This window comes from Nerophis ophidion, linkage group LG10 (assembly GCF_033978795.1).
Source record: "Nerophis ophidion isolate RoL-2023_Sa linkage group LG10, RoL_Noph_v1.0, whole genome shotgun sequence".
NCBI classification, from domain to species: Eukaryota; Metazoa; Chordata; class Actinopteri; order Syngnathiformes; family Syngnathidae; genus Nerophis; species Nerophis ophidion.
This window is the reverse complement of record NC_084620.1, coordinates 67,244,579-67,267,078: the sequence shown is the minus strand read 5'-3', so window position 1 is coordinate 67,267,078 and position 22,500 is coordinate 67,244,579. Positions and strand designations below refer to the sequence as shown.

The window sequence follows — 22,500 nt, the reverse complement described above, 5'->3', positions numbered from 1 at the left end:
AATGGTTATTTTCCTCTTTGTACTGGAAGATACTACGTCCTCTGTTTCCAAATATAATTTGAAATGTGGACTCGTCAGACTACAGAATACCTTTCCACTTTGCATCAGTCCATCTTAAATGAGCTCGGGCCCAGCCAAGCCAGCGGCGTTTCAGGATATTGTTGATAAATGGGTTTGGCTTTGCATAGTAGAGTTTTAACTTGCACTTACAGAAGTAGCGACCAACTGTAGTTACTGGCAGTGGTTTTATGAAGTGTTCCTGAGCCCATGTGGTGATATCCTTTACACACTGATGTCGGTTATTGATGCAGTATCGCCTGAGGGATCAAAGGTCCGTAATATCATGGCTTACGTGCAGTGATTTCTCCAGATTCTCTGAACTTTTAGATGATTTTACGGACCGCAGATGGTAAAATCCCTAAATTCCTTGCAATAGCTCGTTGAGAAATGTTGTTCTAAAACTGTTCGACAATTTGCTTACAGATTGGTGACCCTCACCCCATCCTTGTTTGTGAATTACTTAGCATTTCATGGAAGCTGCTTTTATACCCAATCATGGCACCCACCTGTTCCCAATTAGCCTGCACACCTGTGGGATGTTCCATATAAGTGTTTGATGAGCATTCCTCAACTTTATCAGTATTTATTGCCACCTTTCCCAACTTCTTTGTCACGTGTTGCTGGCATCAAATTCTAAAGTTAATGATTATTTGCAAAAATAATCATTGTAGCATATTCAACTGAATATGGGTTGAAAATGATTTGGAAATCATTGTATTCTGTTTATATTTACATCTAACACTATTTCCCAACTCACATGGAAACGGGGTTCGTATTTTAAAACGCTTAATCTCCCCACAGTTGAGCCATCGTCTCTCCTCGCCAAGCCAGCCAATCAGAAGTTGATCAGCGTCGTCGTCGTCCCGGTTGTCCTTTTCGTCTGCGTTGTCATCGTTGTCACCTTCTTGCTGCATGTCCTGCTGACTGGTAGGTACTGTCCCTAATATTGTGTCCCTCTGGCGATTAATTCCTCATCCCGCTCTTTGCCTTTTTAGTTCATCAGAGAAGAAAAGATACCGAAAAAGCGACAAAGTGAGCAGTCGTCTTTTTTTCAACAAGCCCTTTTTGAATGATGTTTTAACATCATTATTTTTCTTGTTTGTTTTTTTTCCGGCAGATTGACCTCTTATTTGTGACGTCTCACAACACGAAGACCGACTGACTTTTCACCTTTTGTCCGCCTCAGGTGCTTTTAAACACTGATAAATGTTTCTGAAACCGATTTTCTATTTGTAGCTATTCAAACATTGTAGCTATTCCTGCTCATTCAAACATTACAATTAATCTCGGACCCTTCTGGAATTATTCTAATTCAGTTTAAGTTCAGTTTGTTTCACTTGAGCAATGTTTCCCCTTAAGAAAAAATGAAGATAACCGTATTTCCTTGAATTGCCGCCGGGGCGCTAATTAATTTAAAACCTCTTCTCACTCCTGCACTTACCAAAGGCATGTGGTAAAAGTAAGCATGCGCTAATTATTTTAAAACCTCTTCTCACTCCGGCACTTACCAAAGGTATGCAGTAAAAATTTGAGTTTGATGTAAGCTTGGACCTTAAATCTTACTAAATAGCTATTAATCTTCTTCTCTTTATGCAATTTCAAATTACCGGTATTGAAATCAGCCTCCACCATTTTGAAAATGATGATAGTTGAAGTGTCACTCGTGACGTCACAAGTTTGACCAGGTGGTAATACTAAGCATGCGTTAACTATTTTGGGAAGCGAGTTTGACCCGACAGTAATTCAAGGCAGGTGCATATGCCCTGTGGCAATTCAAGGAAATACGGTAGTCTTTTTTTTAACATTCTGCTTGTAAACCCTCTGTCAGGTTTAAACATGGATGACATCTATTAAAACAGACAAGAAGCAAAGAATCAAACAGAGACATAATTCAATTTGGCTCAGTGAGGAGAAACGTGTACATCTGTACCCTTTTACAGTGTCATCCCGCTCTGCCAAAAGATTGAACGCCTTCTTTTATTTGGACCTTCCCTGACCACACGGCAACAGCTGCTTCCAAAGGAACGGGGTTGTAAACCGCCATCGCCTTTGATTACAAAACAGTTCAAAAGAAAAGGTCCGTTCAAAAAAAGATGTCGTAAAAGAGTTCAAAAAGAGGTTCGTAAAAGAGTTCAAAAAAAGGTTCGTAAAAGAGTTCAAAAAGAGGTTTGTAAAAGAGTTCAAAAAGAGGTTCGTAAAAGAGTTCAAAAAGAGGTTTGTAAAATACTTCAAAAAAGCACCACCTGGAGTGGAGTCTGGTCCTGCTTCCTCTTCCCTTTTGTAGTTCTTTGGTCGGACAATATCTTTCTGTTGATCACAATACATTAAAGAAACAGAAACCCCTTCATGTTGCGTTTCCCCTACGCAGTGGAGTTTTACAAGCCTCCTTCTTGGTAGGTTCAAAGACATGTTTTTGGTCTCCTCGCCGGGAACACAGAGACTTTGTGATAACTTAGATCAGGGGTCCTAGACGTCATTTTGCGGCCCCCACCTTAAAGGGGAACATTATCACCAGACCTATGTAAGCGTCAATATATATCTTGATGGTGCAGAAAAAAGACCATATATTTTTTTAACCGATTTCCGAACTCTAAATTGGTGAATTTTGGCGAATTAAACGCCTTTCTGTTTATCGCTCATGTGGTGATGACGTCAGAACGTGACGTCTCCGAGGTAATACAGCCGCCATTTTCATTTTCAACACATTACAAACACCGGGTCTCAGCTCTGTTATTTTCCATTTTTTCGACTATTTTTTGGAACCTTGGAGACATCATGCCTCGTCGGTGTGTTGTCGGAGGGTGTAACAACACTAACAGGGAGGGATTCAAGTTGCACCACTGGCCCGAAGATGCCAAAGTGTCTGCCGCCAGACCCCCATTGAATGTGCCAAAGTGTCTCCACATTTTACCGGCGATGCTAAGACAGACATGGCACAGAGATGTATGGATAACCTGCGGATGCATTTGCAACAATAAAGTCAACGACATCACAAAGGTGAGTTTTGTTGATGTTGACTTATGTGCTAATCAGACATATTTGGTTGCGGCGTGACTGCCAGCTAATCGATGCTAACATGCTACGCTAATCAAGGCTAACATGCTATTTACCGGCGGTGCTAAGGCAGACATGGCACACAGATGTATGGATAACCTGCAGATGCATTTGCAACGATAAAGTCAACGAAATCACAAAGGTAAGTTTTGTTGATGTTGGCTGCCAGCTAATCGATGCTAACATGCTACGCTAATCGATGCTAACATGCTATTTACCGGCGGTGCTAAAGCAGACATGGCACAGAGATGTATGGATAACCTGTAGATGCATTTGCAACGATAAAGTCAACGAAATCACAAAGGTAAGTTTTGTTGATGTTGGCTGCCAGCTAATCGATGCTAACATGCTACGCTAATCGATGCTAATATGCTATTTACCGGCGGTGCTAAAGCAGACATGGCACAGAGATGTATGGATAACCTGTAGATGCATTTGCAACTATATTACGTTTCCTTCCACCCACATTTAATGTGAAACAAACACTTACCAATCGATGGATTTAAGTTGCTCCAGTGTCACAAGATGCCAAAGTCCTGATCGTTTGGTCCGCACATTTTACCGGCGATGCTAACGCAGCTATTCGGCCGGCTATGAATAGCGTCAATAGCTATTCGCTCAATAGCTTCAGTTTCTTCTTCAATACTTTCATACTCCAACCATCTGTTTCAGTACATGCGTAATCTGTTGAATCGCTTAAACCGCTGAATTACGAGTCTGAATCCGAGCTCATGTCGCTATATCTTGCTGTGGTATCTGCCATTGTTTGTTTACATTGGCAGCACTGTATGACGTCACAGGGTAATGGATAGTCGCATCGCAAATAGCGAAAATCAAGCACTTTAAAGGTTTTTTTAGGGCTAATACAGGACCGGTAAAATTTTGAAAAAAACTTCAAAAAATACAACAAGCCACTGGGAACTGATTTTTATTGTTTTTAACCCTTTTGAAATTGTGATAATGTTCCCGTTTAATATGAAAGTTTAATGTTAGTGCGGCCCGCGAGTTTTATGTGAATGGCGCTTGACAACGTTGTGTGCGGAGCTGAAGTAATCTACCAATCACGGTGTGGTTTATGGCTCTCGAGGCCCAAACATTGATGTCACTTACAACCCCCTCCCCCGCTGTTGGCTCCAGACAGACAATTTTTTGTTATTTGGGTCCAAAATGGCTCTTTCAACATTCTGGGTTGCCTACCCCTGCGTTAGTGGAAAAGCGGCAAATGAGTGAAAGCGACAGGGATGTTGCTATGGAGACACCGCGACACCTGATAACCTGGACCAATTCAAACCGTTTTTTTTTTTTTTAATTATTGTTAAATTTGCATCGCCTCACACGATGAACACGACATATATTCCTATATGATGCCGGATTGATTGATTGATTGATTGATTGATTGATTGATACTTTTATTAGTAGATTGCACAGTACAGTACATATTCCGTACAATTGACCACTAAATGGTAACACCCCAATAAGTTTTTCAACTTGTTTAACGTTAATCAATTCCTGGTAACTTGACAACACTCCGGGAGCTGTGACTTTTTTGCGCTCGCTATCCCGGTACTTTCCCGGCTATTATCCGCCGACCGGCGTGTTGCTGTAGGGAGGAAAAGCGGATCTACCAATCACGGTGTGGTATATGGCTCTCGAGGGCCAAACATTGACGTCACTTACAACCCCCTCCCCCGCTCTTGGCTCCAGACAGAGACAATTTTTTGTCATTTGGGTCCAAAATGGCTCTTTCAACGTTTTGTGTTGCCTACCCCTGCGTTAGTGGAAAAGCGGCAAATGAGTGAAAGCGACACGGATGTTGCTATGGAGACACCGCGACACCTGATAACCTGGACCAATTCAAACAGTTATTTTTTTTTAAATGATTGTTAAATTTGCATTGCCTCACGATGAACAAAACATGTATTCCTATATGATGCCGAATTGATTGATTGATTGATTGATTGATTGATACTTTTATTAGTAGATTGCACAGTTTAGTACATATTCCGTACAATTGACCACTAAATGGTAACACTCGAATAAGTTTTTCAACTTTTTTAAGTCGGGGTCTACGTTAATCAATTCCTGGTAACATGATAACATGATAACACTCCGGGAGCTGTGACTTTTTTGCGCTCGCTATCCTGGTACTTTCCTGGCTATTATCCGCCGACCGCCGTGTTGCTGTAGGGAGGAAAAGCGGAACGACACACATTGTGGATATAACATTACTCTCCGTGCGTTGGCTAAATACAAATATATTCCACAACCCCAAACATGTCTTTTTCAAAGGCTGCAGTCAAGAGAAAGGTTAGTGATGAGCAAAGACAAATCCATGAAAAGTGGGGGATGCAAAATTTCTTTGTTGAGCACGTGTCTTATTTGCGGTGCCCAAGGGATACAATTTGAAAACGTCATTATACAACTACACATGCTGAGGAGTATGCAACATTTTTTTTTAAGAAACCTTTTCTTGCAGCCCAGCCTTACTTAGACTCTGTGTCCATTGGCCCCCAGGTAGGGATGATACTCGAAATCGGTTTTCCCTGTTGTTCGATAAGAAAAGAACCGAGTCCTCGGACTCGAACCCCATTTTGATAACCGGTACCCGTTATCGAGACCACTATAGTAAAGAAAAAGAGTTGGTTCTTTATTCGAATTTGTCCCAACCAGAAATGCTCCGTGAGACATCACAAGAAACCACGTCACGTAGCTCAGTCATTAGGCGCCGATAGCGAAAGCAGGAAACAAACGGACGGGAAAAAGCGCTCCAAGGTGTAATAAAGTTTAAAACAAAAGACATGATCCAATGAATAACTTTACTGAGAGATTTGAGCAGGGTACAAACACACGACCAACACTTTTACAACCAACCGGAAACATAGCAACCAGGCTAGTAACGCACCTCCTTTATGGCAGCTGTCGCAACGTTCTTAAAGGGGAACATTATCACAATTTCAAAAGGGTTAAAAACGGTAAAAATTAGTTCCCAGGGACTTGTTTTATTTTTTGAAGTTTTTTTCAAAATTTTACCGGTCCCAGAATATCCCTAAAAAAGCTTTAAAGTACCTGTTTTTCGCTCTCTGCCAAGACACTGTTCATTTCCCTGTGACGTCACACAGTGCTGCCAATGTAAACAAACAATGGCGAATACCACAGCAAGATATAGCGACATTAGCTCAGATTCAGACTCGGATTTCAGCGGGTTAAGTGATTCAACAGATTACGCATGTATTGAAAGGGATGGTTGGAGTATGAAAGTATTGAAGAAGAAACTGAAGCTATTGAGCGAATAGCTATTGACGCTATTCATAGAAAATGTGCGGACCAAACGATCAGGACTTTCGCATCTTTTGACACTGGAGCAACTTAAATCCTTCGATTGGTAAGTGTTTTGGGGCTTCACGGTGGCAGAGGGGTTAGTGTGTCTGCCTCACAGTACGAAGTTCCTGCAGTCCTGGGTTCAAATCCAGGCTCGGTATCTTTCTGTGTGGAGTTTGCATGTTCTCCCCGTGAATGCGTGGGTTCCCTCCGGGTACTCCGGCTTCCTCCCACTTCCAAAGACATGCACCTGGGGATAGGTTGATTGGCAACACTAAATTGGCCCTTGTGTGTGAATGTTGTCTGTCTATCTGTGTTGGCCCTGCGATGAGGTGGCGACTTGTCCAGGGTGTACCCTGCCTTCCGCCCGATTGTAGCTGAGATAGGCGCCAGCGCCCCCCGCGACCCCGGAAGGGAATAAGCGGTAGAAAATGGATGGATGGATGGATGGTAAGTGTTTTTTTCGCATTAAATGTGGGTGGAAGGAAACGTAATATAGTTGCAAATGCATCTACAGGTTATCCATACATCTCTGTGCCATGTCTGCTTTAGCACTGCCGGTAAATAGCATGTTAGCATCGATTAGCGTAGCATGTTAGCATCGATTAGCTGGCAGTCACGCCGCAACCAAATATGTCTGATTAGCACATAAGTCAACAACATCAACAAAACTCACCTTTGTGATTTCGTTGACTATCGTTGCAAATGCATCTGCAGGTTATCCATACATCTCTGTGCCATGTCTGTGTTAGCATCGCCGGTAAAATGTGGAGACACTTTGACACATTCAATGGGGGTCTGGCGGCAGACTCTTTCGCATCTTTGGGCCAGTGGTGCAACTTGAATCCCTCCCTGTTAGTGTTGTTACACCCTCCGACAACACACCGACGAGGCATGATGTCTCCAAGGTTCCAAAAAATAGTCGAAAAAACGGAAAATAACCGAGCTGAGACCCGGTGTTTGTAATGTGTTGAAAATGAAAATGGCAGCTGTATTACCCCGGAGACGTCACGTTCTGACATCATCGCCACAGAGTGATAAACAGAAAGGCGCTTAATTCGCCAAAATTCACCCATTTAGAGTTCGGAAATCGGTTAAAAAAATATATGGTCTTTTTTTCTGCACCATCAAGGTATATATTGACGCTTACATAGGTCTGGGGTTCCCCTTTAAAGCAACCGCAGCACATACATATATATACAACATATCCCCCTTTTTAACTTTTGTTTTTCTTTCCTTGTAAACAAAGCAAAATCACACTATATGTGTTGTCAGTCTAATTATAAATAATGCAGACGAGGCGTGTTGGCTGAATTCTTGACGTTTACTGACGTTTACAGCATTAATGGTGAAGGCACCATTAATGCTGAAAGGTACATACAGGTTTTGGCACAACATATGCTGCCATCTAAGCGCGGTCTTTTTCATGGACGCCCCTGCTTATTTCAGCAAGACAATGCCAAGCCACATTCAGCTTGTGTTACAACAGCGTGGCTTCGTAAAAAAAAAAAGAGTGCGGGTACTTTCCTGGCCCGCCTGCAGTCCAGACCTGTCTCCTCATGGAAAATGTGCGGCGCATTATGAAGCGTAAAATAAGACAGCAGAGACCCCGGACTGTTGAACGACTGAAGCTCTACATAAAACAAGAATGGGAAAGAATTCCACTTTCAAAGCTTCAACATTTAGTTCCCTCAGTTCCCAAACGTTTATTGAGTGTTGTTAAAAGAAAAGGTGATGTAACACAGTGGTGAACATGCCCTTTCCCAACTACTTTGGCTCGTGTTGCAGCCATGACATTCTAAGTTAATTATTATTTGCAAAAAAAAATACGTTTATGAGTTTGAACATCAAATATCTTGTCTTTGTAGTGCATTCAACTGAATATGGGTGGAAAATTATTTGCAAATCATTGTATTCCGTTTATATTTACATCTAACACAATTTCCCAACTCATATGGAAACGGGGTTTGTAACTAGATGGAAAGATTAATTGATTTTTTTTTTGGGGCGGCCCAGACCCTATGGTTAAGAAACACAGTTTTAAAGGCTCCATCGATTTGTTTACAAAGTGACTTGAACATTCTTCTCTTATCGTGTATTCTTCAGTCATTTTGTTTATTTTGTTGTTAAGCTCCTTGCTATTTGCATACTGTATCTCTCATACCACACACACACACGCACGCACGCACGCACACACACACACACACACGAGGAACTTGTTGAAAGAAAAGTCTTTGTCACATTCACGTAAGGAAGCATCAGCTGATTTAGACGAAACAATCACACACATCCGCTTTTGGAAGTTCAAAGAGAACATAAAAGAACACTCCCTCCTCATTATAGTCTGTCATTATTCAGCTGAAATGCTCGTGACCTTTCTTTCCTCGTTGATTTTATACATTGTCCTCTTTAACTGGCAGATGATACATCATTTTTATTCGTTGTGACAAAGCAATAAAACATTGAAGACACAATAACATACAAACCCCGTTTCCATATGAGTTGGGAAATTGTGTTAGATGTAAATTTAAACGGAATACAATGATTTGCAAATCATTTTCAACCCATATTCAGTTGAATATGCTACAAAGACAAGATATTGGATGTTCAAATAATTTAAAATTCAAAGTTCAAATAATTAACTTACAATGTCATGGCTTCAACACGTGACAAAGTAGTTGGGAAAGGGCATGTTCACCACTGTGTTACATCACCTTTTCTTTTAACAACACTCAATAAACGTTTGGGAACTGAGGAAACTAATTGTTGAAGCTTTGAAAGTGGAATTCTTTCCCATTCTTGTTTTATGTAGAGCTTCAGTCCAACAGTCCGGGGTCTCCTCTGTCGTATTTTACGCTTCATAATGTGCCACACATTTTCGATGATAGACAGGTATGGACTGCAGGTGGGCCAGCAAAGTACCTGTACTCTTTTTTTACGAAGCCACGCTGTTGTAACACGTGCTGAATCAATCAATCAATCAATCAATATTTACTTATATAGCCCTAAATCACTAGTGTCTCAAAGGGCTGCACAAACCACTACGACATCCTCGGTAGACCCACATGAGGGCAAGGAAAACTCACACCCAGTGGTGTCCCAAAGCCCAAAAAAAGTCTGCGGGCTATAGAGCGTTTTCATTTCGGGCTCCAGTACTCTGGAATGCCCTCCCGGTAACAGTTCGAGATGCCACCTCAGTAGAAGCATTTAAGTCTCACCTTAAAACTCATTTGTATACTCTAGCCTTTAAATAGACTCCCTTTTTAGACCAGTTGATCTGCCCTTTCTTTTCTTTTTCTTCTATGTCCCACTCTCCCTTGTGGAGGGGGTCCGGTCCGATCCGGTGGCCATGTACTGCTTGCCTGTGTATCGGCTGGGGACATCTCTGCGCTGCTTATCCGCCTCCGCTTGGGATGGTTTCCTGCTGGCTCCGCTGTGAACGGGACTCTTGCTGCTGTGTTGGATCCGCTTTGGACTGGACTCTCGCGACTGTGTTGGATCCATTATGGATTGAACTTTCACAGTATCATGTTAGACCCGCTCGACATCCATTGCTTTCCTCCTCTCCAAGGTTCTCATAGTCATCATTGTCACCGACGTCCCACTGGGTGTGAGTTTTCCTTGCCCTTATGTGGGCCTACCGAGGATGTCGTAGTGGTTTGTGCAGCCCTTTGAGACACTAGTGATTTAGGGTTATATAAGTAAACATTGATTGATTGATTGATTGAACCTTGGCCCGCGGCTTCGTTCAGTTTTAAATTTTGGCCCACTCTGTATTTGAGTTTGACACCCCTGTTTTAACCTGTCCATTGTGCAGCACTATGGTTACCCTGTGGTAAATTTTAATTGTGCTTTATAAATAAAGTTAATTTGATTTGATATTGGATATCGGCAAAAAAGCCATTATCGGACATCTCTAACAAAACGGTTGTGAAATCTTCCCACATTGTAAAACACATAAAGACAAATCCCATCATTAAAACCATGGAAGTGACTTTTTTTTTCTTAAATTGTTATTTTTTGCAAGTTTCATTTTTTTTTTAAATAATCTTTAAATTATGAATTATTTTGCGTCAATTTGCAAAGACTGTTGGAAAATTAAAGAGAAAAAAATATGTTCATGTACATATTTAGAAAAAACATGTTTAAATGGATGGATGTTTACTTGCGTTTTCGGATTGTTTGCCCTTTTTTGTGTCATGATTTTTGTTGAAATAAAGTTTGACAAAAAAAAAAAAAAAAAGAGCCTTGATTGCCCAGCTTGTCTCATCAGTTTTGCAAAGCCCGCCTTTGCTCGCGTCTTCTAAGATTTCCAAGCAATTATCGTTGTTTCACAAATAATTAGGCTCCAGCGGCACCGGGAGGGACAAACGGTAGAAAATGGACGGATGGATAGTTCCTGCTCCAACGTTAAAGTAAGTGTCTTTTCAGTCTTCAACAGGGGTGTCCAAACTTTTTCCACTGAGGGCCGCATACGGAAAAAAAAAGCATGCGGGGAACATTTTGATATTTTTCATTTTCAAACCATAACAAAATATATGTATTTTTAAAATGTATTTTACCTTTAGGGGTCCAGGGGGACCATGAATGGTCTCAGTTGATGAAATGTTCGAAATAAGTCCAATTTTTATTATTATTTTTTATTTAACGCTTACAGTAAATCTCTATATCAACTTAAAAAAACAACAACTTTGTTTTTCATAGTAAAACTGAAATGTTTAGTATTTAGTAAGGGTGTAAAGGTACACAAAAGTTTCGATTCGGTACGTACCTCGGTTTAGAGGTCACGGTTCGGTTCATTTCCGGTACCGTAAGGAAACAACAAAATATAAATTGTTTGGATATTTATTTACCAAATTTGTAAACAATGGCTTCATCCTTTTAACATTGGGAATATTATAATAATTCTGCCCACGTTAATCCACATTAAACTGCCTAAAATTGTTAAATAAATAAAATGACACAACTTTTCTTCTACATATAAAAAGTGCAACATTAAACAGTTTCAAGTCAACTCATCATGCTTAATTTATTACAGCATTTGGGAAGCCTGTAGTTGATTTTTTATTATGTAAATGTTATATTTGTATCAACATGTGATAGCAGGGACCCTGCCATTCAAAACTAGGCTGCTACATTACTAATCAATCAGTCAATGTTTATTTATATAGCCCTAAATCACAAATGTCTCAAAGGACTGTACAAACCACTTCGACTACAACATCCTCGGAAGAACCCACATAAGGGCAAGGAGAACTCACACCCAGTGGGACCTCAGTGACAATGAGGACTATGGGAACCTTGGAGAGGACCTCAGATGTGGGCATATGTTACATAAATAATGTCCATTGTGTCTGTTACATAAATAATGTCCATTGTGTCTGTTACATAAATAATGTCCATTGTGTATTTAACATAAATAATGTCCATTGTGTCTTTAACATAAATAATGTCCATTGTGTCTTTAACATAAATAATGTCCATTGTGTCTTTAACATAAATAATGTCCTTTGTGTCTTTAACATAAATAATGTCCATTGTGTATTTAACATAAATAATGTCCATTGTGTCTTAAACATAATGTCCATTGTGTCTGTTACATAAATAATGTCCATTGTGTCTTTAACATAATGTCCATTGTGTCTTTAACATAAATAATGTCTGTCACATAAATAATGTCCATTGTGTATTTAACATAATGTCCATTGTGTATGTTACATATATAATGTCCATTGTTTATGCTACATAAATAATGTCCATTGTTTATGCTACATGAATAATGTCCATTGTTTATGCTACATAAATAATGTCCAGTGTGTCTTTAACATAAATAATGTCCATTGTTTATGCTACATAATGTCCAGTGTGTCTTTAACATAAATAATGTCCATTGTTTATGCTACATAAATAATGTCCAGTGTGTCTTTAACATAAATAATGTCCAGTGTGTCTTTAACATAAATAATGTCCATTGTGTCTGTTACATAAATAATGTCCATTGTGTCTTTAACATAAATAATGTCCATTGTGTATGTTACATATATAATGTCCATTGTTTATGCTACATAAATAATGTCCATTGTTTATGCTACATAAATAATGTCCAGTGTGTCTTTAACATAAATAATGTCCATTGTGTCTGTTACATAAATAATGTCCATTGTGTCTTTAACATAAATAATGTCCATTGTGTATGTTACATATATAATGTCCATTGTTTATGCTACATAAATAATGTCCATTGTTTATGCTACATAAATAATGTCCAGTGTGTCTTTAACATAAATAATGTCCATTGTGTCTGTTACATAAATAATGTCCATTGTGTCTTTAACATAAATAATGTCCATTGTGTCTTTAACATAAATAATGTCCATTGTGTCTTTAACATAAATAATGTCCATTGTGTCTGTTACATAAATGTCCATTGTGTATGTTACATATATAATGTCCATTGTTTATGCTACATAAATAATGTCCATTGTTTATGCTACATAATGTCCATTGTGTCTGTTACATAAATATTGTCCATTGTGTCTTTAACATAATGTCCATTGTGTCTGTTACATAAATATTGTCCATTGTATGTGTTACATAAATAAAATAAGAGGTTGTGACCTCAAAAGGGACAAGCGGTAGAAATGGATGGATGGATGGATGGGTTCAGTGTTAATACACACTATAGGTGTTGCTTTGTCGTCCTCTGCTGGTCAAATTTGGCGTTACATGTATTTAACCAGTTTCGATCGCCAAAAGGGGTTTTTCCCCCCAAAATTTTATTTTACCTTTAAAACTTAGGATAACTCCTGTCTTAAAAATAAAGCAAACAAAAATAACATAACACTTTTCTGTATTTGTTTACAAAAAATCAATTAATGACTGTGACAAGTAATTATTTTTATTTTGTCCTATTTGACCAACTTTACAGCATGAAATGGAATCATTTTGGGGACTTTTTATGGTTTTGCGGAACTACTGTATTAATCACCGTGGCTTGTGCAGTTATATACTTATGACCACGAGATGGAGCCATTATGATCAAAAACTATATAAAAATATTATTCTGTTAAATTATTTTTCAATGGAAAAATAACAATGATTTAACTGTGTCATTGATTTATTTAATGTAAAAGTACATTTAATTATTGGATTATTTATTTCAACATAAAATTATTGAACCATTTAATTATTTATTGATTTCATTATTTATTATTTCACAATTAAGGAATGATTTAAATGTGTATTTTATTTAATCACGTCCCATTTCAGTGCATCTTCTGGCTGAAAAAATGTTGACTGAATTTGTGCAACATCGCCCTCTGCTGGACTCCAGCATTATTTTTAAATGCTGATAACTCCACTTTAAAAGCCTACTGAAACCCACTACTACCCACCACACAGTCTGATAGTTTATATATCAATGATGAAATATTAACATTGCAACACATGCCAATACGGCCTTTTTAGTTTACTAAATTGCAATTTTCAATTCCGCACCAAAGTATCCTGCTGAAACGTCGCGGAATGATGACGCTTATATTGACGCGTGCTTGTGACGTTATTGGTTGGAGTGGACATTTCATCCCAGGACCGATCACGGCTAAAAGTCGTCCGATTTAATCGCATAATTACACAGTATTCTGGACAAAAGCAAAATTGAGTTGCTGGGTTTTGCCTTCGGACGGTAGATCCGTGTTGCTGAATCTTTTGCAGTTTGTTCAATTAATAATGGAGACGTCAAAGAAGAATGCTGTTGGTGGAAAGCGGTGGATTGCAGCTGCCTTTAGCAACACAAACACAGCCGGTGTTTCTTTCTTTGTTGTGAAGCTTTAATATGGAACAGAGCGGTCAAGCGAACATGTTTCTCTACCACATGTCAACCGGCAGGTTTCGGTGAGAAAATTGTGGTAATAAGTCGGCTCTTACCGGAGACATGAGCGGAGCTTGCGTCCTCCTGCAGCTGTCAAAGAGGCAGCTGCGACTTTCTTGGCTCCTCCATGGCGTCCATCAGAGACACTGGCGGTCACCACACCCCTCTGACTTTCAGGTATGACTATATAATCTCACTAAAACACTAGTAACTAGGGGTGCAACGGTACACAAAAATTTCGGTTCGGTAAGTACCTCGGTTTAGAGGTCACGGTTCTGTTCATTTTCGGTACAGTAAGAAAACAACAAAATATAAATTTTTGGGTTATTTATTTACCAAATTTGTAAACAATGGCTTGATCCTTTTAACATTGGGAACACTATAATAGTTCTACGCACGTTAATCCAAATTAAACTGCCTCAAATTGTTGCTCAGATTAAATAAAATGACAAAACTTTTCTCCTACAGATAAAAACTGCAACATTAAACAGTTTCAAGTCAACTCATCATGCTTAATTTATTACAGCATTTGGGAAGCCTGTAGTTGACTTTTATTATACACGCACACACACACACACACACACACACACACACACACACACAGCAAAATGAGCCAACGTAACGCTAAAACCTAATTAGCCTTCACCTCAACCCAGAACTATGAGAGAGCTGAGCTGCAGTTTAAGTTTCTAGAAGGCCAACGGGCTCCTAGTGATGTTTGTAATAGTTGTGACTGGGAGGTGTTTTTTATAATTTGGGGAGTGTACGATGTCAGCTGCTCACCTGCTAAACACATATCTGCTCATCTCCACGCCGGAGCAATGACAACATGCGCTCTGAATACGCACTGCTGATTGGCTTTGTATGTAACCAATCGGATGGTTGTGTGGGCGGGACAATGCTGGGTGCTCACTGCTCAGACAGAGGCAGAAAGCAGAGCAGCTTGTGAAGACTTTAATTTACAAACTCGTTCAATACACCCTCGTACCGAACCGAAACCCCCGTACCAAAACGGTTCGATACAAATACACGTACCGTTACACCCCTACTAGTAACACAATAAGCAGATAAAGGATTTTCCAGATTTATCCTAATAAATTTGTCTAATAACATCTGAATCGCTCCCACTGTAGTCTTTTTTTTCCTTTTTATAGTCCTTCACTCTCACTTTCCTCATCCACGAATCTTTCATCCTCGCTCAAATTAATGGGGAAATCGGCGCTTTCTCGGTCCGAATCGCTCTCGCTGCTGGTGGCCATGATTGTAAACAATGTTCAGATGTGAGGAGGTCCACAACCCTTGACGTCACGCGCACATCGTCTGCTACTTCCGGTACAGGCAAGGCTTTTTTATCAGCGACCAAATGTTGCGAATTTTATCGTCGATGTTCTCTACTAAATCCTTTCAGCAAAAATATGGCAATATCGCGAAATGATCAAGTATGACACATAGAATGGACCTGCTATCCCCGTTTAAATAAGAAAATCTCATTTCAGTAGGCCTTCAAATGAGAAGTTTAAACCGGCAAATGCAGTGAATGGTACGTCACGTGTTTCAGGAAAACGTAGATATATTTGTCTCTCTCAGAAAATGTAACTTTTAAGGCAAACGTGCACCCTTCTCTCTAATTGAGTTTAAAGTTAAATATCTCCCTCTCGTCACCACTAAACATGATAAATACGAACATTCTAACTCGGCCATTTCTCCACCTACTGGTCATATAGTATGCGCCTGCCTTGAATTACTGCCAGGTCAAACTCACTTCGCAAAATAATTAGCGCATGCTTAGTATTACCCCCTGGTCAAATTTGTGATGTCACGAGTGACACTTCCCCTGTCATCATTTTCAATACCGGTAATTTGAAATCGCATAAAGGGAAAAAGATTAAGAGCTATTCTGTAGGATTTAAGGTCCAAGCTTACATCACACTTAAATTTTTACTGCATGCCTTTGGTAAGTGCCGGAGTGAGAAGAGGTTTTAATTTAATTAGCGCCCCGGCGGCAATTCAAGGAAAGAACACCAGAACGTTCCCCACAGTCTTCAGGCGCTGATATAGTTGTCTGGAAGTGGATATTTGGAAGCGTCTGACTTTGCTTGACATGTTGGTTTTCTATAATCACACAGGAGATGCTTTGACCTGAGGAAGATGGCTACCTACCAGTTGCAGACAATGAGGTGAACTCCTTTGAAGTCACATGACAGTCCCTCCCAGCCACAACACTTCCTCGTTCTCCACCAATCACCTTTCAGACACGGTACGTTCACGAACTTGGGAACTCTGAATTTAAAGGCCTACTGAAAGCCACTACTACCAACCACGCAGTCTGATAGTTTATATATCAATGATGAAATATTAACATTTGAAATTAGTTTACTAAATTGCAATTTAAAATTTCGTGCGAAGTATCCTGTTGTGATGACGCGTGCGCGTGACATCACAGATTGTAGCGGACATTTAGTTCCAGCCCCGATCCCAGCTATAAGTCGTCTGCTTTAATCGCATAATTACACAGTATTCTGGACAAAAGCAAAATTGAGTTACTGGGTTTTGCCTTCGGACGGTAGATCCGTGTTGCTGAATCTTTTGCAGTTTGTTCAATTAATAATGGAGACGTCAAAGAAGAATGCTGTTTGATGTCACCATTATTCCTTGAACAAATTGCAAAAGATTCAGCAACACAGCAGTCCAGAATACTGTGGAATTATGCGATGAAAAGAGACGAGTTATATCTGTGAACGGTGCTGGATCAAAATGTCCTCTACAATACGTGACGTCAAACGCACACGTCATCGTACCGCGACGTTTCAACAGGATACTTCTGCGCGAAATTTAAAATTGCAATTTAGTAAACTAAAGCGGCCGTATTGACATGTGTTGCAATGTTAATATTTCATCATTGATATATAAACTATCAGACTGTGTGGTCGGTAGTAGTGGGTTTCAGTAGGACTTTAACTTTATTACCATATTTTGTGCTTACTTATTCATTTTTGATTGTGTTTAAAGTGTACACAAATTACACCCTTTTACTAAAATAGGGACGTTTGTCGAAGATGGAACACATTGTCTATAATTCCAACGTTTTTTATGAGTGTTCCAAAAAACTATTTTCTCCAATTGCGAAAACATTTTAAGAACCAATGAGATGTGTAGTTGGAGGGTCCATTCATACTGTGCTTGGTACTTATTTAAGTTTATTACATTACGCTGGAAGGAAACAATTTGTACTAGTATACCGTTTTTTTACAAACCCCGTTTCCATATGAGTTGGGAAATTGTGTTAGATGTAAATATAAACAAAATACAATGATTTGCAAATCCTTTTCAACCCATATTCAATTAAATGCACTACATAAACAAGATATTTGATGTTCAAACTCATAAACTTTATTTTTTTTTCATATAATATTTAACTTAGAATTTCATGGCTGCAACACGTGACAAAGTAGTTGGGAAAGGGCATGTTCACCACTGTGTTACATTACTTTTTCTTTTAACAACACTCAATAAACTTTTGGGAACTGAGGAAACTAATTGTTGAAGCTTTGAAAGTGGAATTATTTCCCATTCTTGTTTAATGTAGAGCTTCCGTCGTTTAACAGTCGTATTTTACTCTTCATAATGCGCCACACATTTTCCATGGGAGACAGGTCTGGAATGCAGGCGGGCCAGGAAAGTACCCGCACTCTTTTACTACAAAGCCACGCTGTTGTAACACTTGTCTTGCTGAAATAAGCAGGGGCGTCCATGATAACGTTGCTTGGATGACAACATATGTTGCTCCAAAACCTGTTTTTGACCTTTAAGCATTAAGGGTGCCTTCACAGATGTGTAAGTTACCCATGCCTTGGGCACTAATACAACCCCATACCATCACAGATGCTGGCCTTTGAACTTTGCGCCTATAACAATCCGGAATGTTATTTTTCTCTTTGTTCTGGAGGACACCACGTCCTCTGTTTCCAAATATAATTTGAAATGTGCGCTTGTCAGACCACAGAACACTTTTCCACTTTGCATCAGTCCAACTTAGATGAACTCGGGCCCAGCAAAGCCAGCGGCGTTTCAGGGTGTTGTTGGTAAATGGGTTTTGCTTTGCATAGTAGAGTTTTAACTTGCACTTACAGATGTAGCGACCAACTGTAGTTACTGATAGTGGTTTTATGAAGTGTTCCTGAGCCCATGTGGTGATATCCTTTACACACTGATATCGTTTTTTTGATGCAGTACTGCCTGAGGGACCAAAAGTCCGTAATAAAATCGCTTACGTGCAGTGATTTCTCCAAATTCTCTGAACCTTTTGATGATTTTACAGACCGTAGATGGTAAAATCCCTAAATTCCTTGCAATAGCTCGTTGAGAAATGTTGTTCTAAAACTGTTCGACAATTTGCTTACAAAGTGGTGACCCTCACCCCATCCTTGTTTGTGAATTACTTAGCATTTCATGGAAGCTGCTTTTATACCCAATCATGGCACCCACCTGTTCCCAATTAGCCTGCACACCTGTGGGATGTTCCATATAAGTGTTTGATGAGCCTTCCTCAACTTTATCAGTATTTATTGCCACCTTTCCCAACTTCTTTGTCACGTGTTGCTGGCATCAAATTTCAAAGTTAATTATTTGCACACAAAAAAATGTTTATGAGTTTGAACATCAAATATGTTGTCTTTGTAGCATATTCAACTGAATACGGGTTGAAAATGATTTGTTTGATCTGTTTATATTTACATCTAACACAATTTCCCAACTCATATGGAAACGGGGTTTGTATTACTTTATGATGTATTTTTTTTCTCAAGGAAACAACATTTTAGTACTCTCGTGTCTTTTTATCACTTTTATTTATTAATTACGTCTATGTCCTTCGGTTTCTATTTTCTAGCAACTTAGATTAACCACACAATTTTGCCTTTGGGAATTAATAAAGTAGTTAAATCATTGTTTTACCATATTATTATTAATTAAACATAAATAAATATGTAATTTTTGTTGTGTTGGACAAGCTGCAACTTAAATAATAGTTTTCCTCTTATGGCTGGGTGCTATCTGACAATCAGCCACAAGAGGGCAGTGTTGTCTGACTGTCAGTGCAGCTTATGGTGATTGAAATGCAACATAGGTGGTAAAAACATGTTTTTTGCACTTGATAACATCGATTATGTCCAATTTTCTGTTTTTATGTTGCGTGGATTGTCATCAAATCTGGCACTTAATAATAGGAGGCTAATAATCAGTTATTCGGGCGTAGGTTGTATCCAGTTTAAGATTTATTTTTGACATTCTGTCATAAAAAGGCAGTTTATTTTAAATGCAAGTCTAATTTTGCACGCGTTTGAAGTGATCCTGAGCTCTCCACAAAGAAGATCTCGTCTCTCTGATGCTGCTGATGGTTTAAAACACCTCTCTACTTCTGTTGTTGCCATGCTGGAAATATTTAAACGTGATCTCATCCCGCTGTCTAAGCTTGGGATGAAAAAGCACTGCAAAAAAAAAAGAAGCCAGGTTCATCGCCGCGGGCTGTTTTTGCAGCTTTTTCTTTAAAAAAAAAAAACAAGAAGAACCTCGACAGGAACAAAACAATGGCGTTCTCGGGCCTTCAGGTAGCTTTTTTTTTTTTTTTTTTTTTTTTTTTTGTCCGTCAGTCAGTCAGTCCATCTCTAAGCCCGTGCAGGGAAAGAATGACAAACACACCGTCCAGAGACAACAGATAGGGATGAGCTAATCCTTGTTGTGGAGAATTCCACACATTCCTGTGGGGTGTTGTTCCCCGAGCCAGTTCATCCGCGAGTACCGACGCTGTGCCCGCGTCCGGGCTTTATGCTAAACAAACAGGCCTTTTAGAAGCACGGAGAGTGGAAATTTGATGTCAAACAGTCGTGCACACACACACACACACATATGCACACTTACACACACGCACACAGTGAGGCAGTCATAGCCCCAGGTATGCATGGAAAGACATATCTGTGAGGAGGCAAGTGGGACAAAGGTGGAGGGTTCAAGGGTGAACGAGGGGGAAAAAGGGGAGGTTTGAAGCCTCTTTATGCAAATTCCTTGCAGGAATGTGCCTCTCCCTCCTAAGGCATATTGCTCTCCAAGGTGTTGCTTTGCATTATTAAAGCCACGGTGGGAAAGAAATGGCCTTAATATGAGAGCTTCACCCTGGTGTTGAAGGGGAAAATTATCACCAGACCTATGCAAGCGTCAATATATACCTCCATGTTGCAGAAAAAAGGCCATATGTTTTTTTTAACCGATTTCCGAACTCTAAAAGGGTGAATTTGGCGATTTAAAGGGGAACATTATCACAATTTCAAAAGGGTTAAAAACAATAAAAATCAGTTCCCAGTGGCTTGTTGTATTTTTTGAAGTTTTTTTCAAAATTTTACCGGTCCCGGAATATCCCTAAAAAAGCTTTAAAGTGCCTTATTTTCGCTATCTTCGAAACCACTATCCATTTCCCTGTGACGTCATACAGGGCTGCCAATACAAACAACATGGCGGTTACCACAGCAACATATAGCGACATTAGCTCGGATTCAGACTCGGATTTCAGCGGCTTAAGCGATTCAACAGATTACGCATGTATTGAAAAAGATGGTCGGAGTATGGAGGCAGATAGCGAAAACGAAATTGAAGAAGAAATTAAAGCTATTGAGCGAATAGCTATTGACGCTATTCGGCTATAGCGTGGGTGTACCTAATGAAGTGGCCCATAGCATGGCTGCCTTATTAGCATCGCCGGTAAAATGTGCGGACCAAACGATCAGGACTGGAGCAACTTAAATCCGTCGATTGGTAAGTGTTTGTTTCGCATGAAATGTGGGTATCTAGATTCAAATGTACATACAGCTAGCGTAAATAGCATGTTAGCATCGATTAGCATAGCATGTTAGCATCGATTAGCTGGGAGTCATGCCGTGACCAAATATGTCTGATTAGCACATAAGTCAACAACATCAACAAAACTCACCTTTGTGATTTCGTTGACTTAATCGTTGCAAATGCATCTGCAGGTTATCCATACATCTCTGTGCCATGTCTGTCTTAGCATCGCCGGTCAAATGTGAAGACACTTTGGTACATTCAATGGGGGTCTGGCGGCAGACACTTTCGCATCTTGGGGCCAGTGGTGCAACTTGAATCCCTCCCTGTTAGTGTTGTTACACCCTCCGACAACACACCCACGAGGCATGATGTCTCCAAGGTTCCAAAAAATAGTCGAAAAACCGGAAAATAACAGAGCTGAGACCCGGTGTTTGTAATGTGTTGAAAATGAAAAGGCGGGTGTGTTACCTCGGTGACGTCACGTTCTGACGTCATCGCCACATGACTGATAAACAGAAAGGCGTTTAATTCGCCAAAATTCACCCATTTAGAGTTCGGAAATCGGTTAAAAAAATACATGGTCTTTTTTCTGCAACATCAAGGTATATAGTGACGCTTGCATAGGTTTGGTGATAATGTTCCCCTTTAAGCGCCTTTCAATTGTTCGCCTGTCGAAGCAATGACCTTTCACCCGTGACGTCACGTGAAGCGACCCGCCATTTTCCCAAACACATTACACACACCAAGTCAAATCAGCTCTGTTATTTTCCGTTTTATCGACTGTTTTCCGGTACCTTGGAGACATCGTGCCTCGTCGGTGTGTTGTCGGAGGGTGTAACAAAACCAACAGAGACGATTTCAAGTTGCACCAGTGGTCAAAAGATGCGAAAGTCCCTCGTTTGTTCTGCACACTGTACCGACGACAGCTATGCTACGACAGAGATGGCAAGAATGTGTGGATATCTTGCGACACTCAAAGCAGATGCTGTCAGGCTTTCCCCTGACAGTTTGTCTATGTTTTAGTTGTCCTATGCATTTGTCTGTTTCCTCTGTGTTTAGTATCTCCTGTCTTTAGTTCCTGTCTAGTGCTCTTATTTTGTCAGCTTCCTGTCTTGTTCCCTGAGTGCTGTGTTCCTCCTCAGCTGCGGCTGATTGGCACCTGGTCACACCTGTTGCCAATCAGCCCGCTCCTATTTGTACCCTCTTCGTCTTGTGTGAGTTGCTGGATCATTGTATTGTATTGTCGTTGCCACATGTCGCTCTTGTCGTGTCGTTTTGATTTCAGCTATTACCTGTCGTGCTACATCTTGTCCTGGTCGTCGTAGCGGTAAGCTGTTTTTGTTAGCCATAGCTATTTCCAGTTT

At 39.9% G+C, this 22,500-nt stretch overlaps 1 protein-coding gene and 1 long non-coding RNA gene across 2 annotated transcripts in view; both read left to right on the top strand.

Annotated features, from left to right (window-relative positions):
• il17rel (interleukin 17 receptor E-like) overlaps window positions 1–1,282 on the top strand; it is a 70,079-nt gene extending 68,797 nt beyond the window's left edge. Inside the window, exons 18-20 of the mRNA XM_061914496.1 lie at window positions 862–987; window positions 1,056–1,092; window positions 1,178–1,282. Coding sequence (XP_061770480.1) covers window positions 862–987; window positions 1,056–1,092; window positions 1,178–1,196 — 182 coding nt within the window. The 3' untranslated portion in view covers window positions 1,197–1,282. The remainder of the gene's footprint in view (window positions 1–861; window positions 988–1,055; window positions 1,093–1,177) is intronic.
• A 9,407-nt stretch (window positions 1,283–10,689) lies between these two features.
• The window catches only part of LOC133559939 (uncharacterized), a 349,440-nt gene continuing 337,629 nt past the window's right edge, over window positions 10,690–22,500 (top strand). The window contains exons 1-2 of the long non-coding RNA XR_009808348.1: window positions 10,690–10,847; window positions 16,429–16,559. This is a non-coding gene — a long non-coding RNA (uncharacterized LOC133559939). The remainder of the gene's footprint in view (window positions 10,848–16,428; window positions 16,560–22,500) is intronic.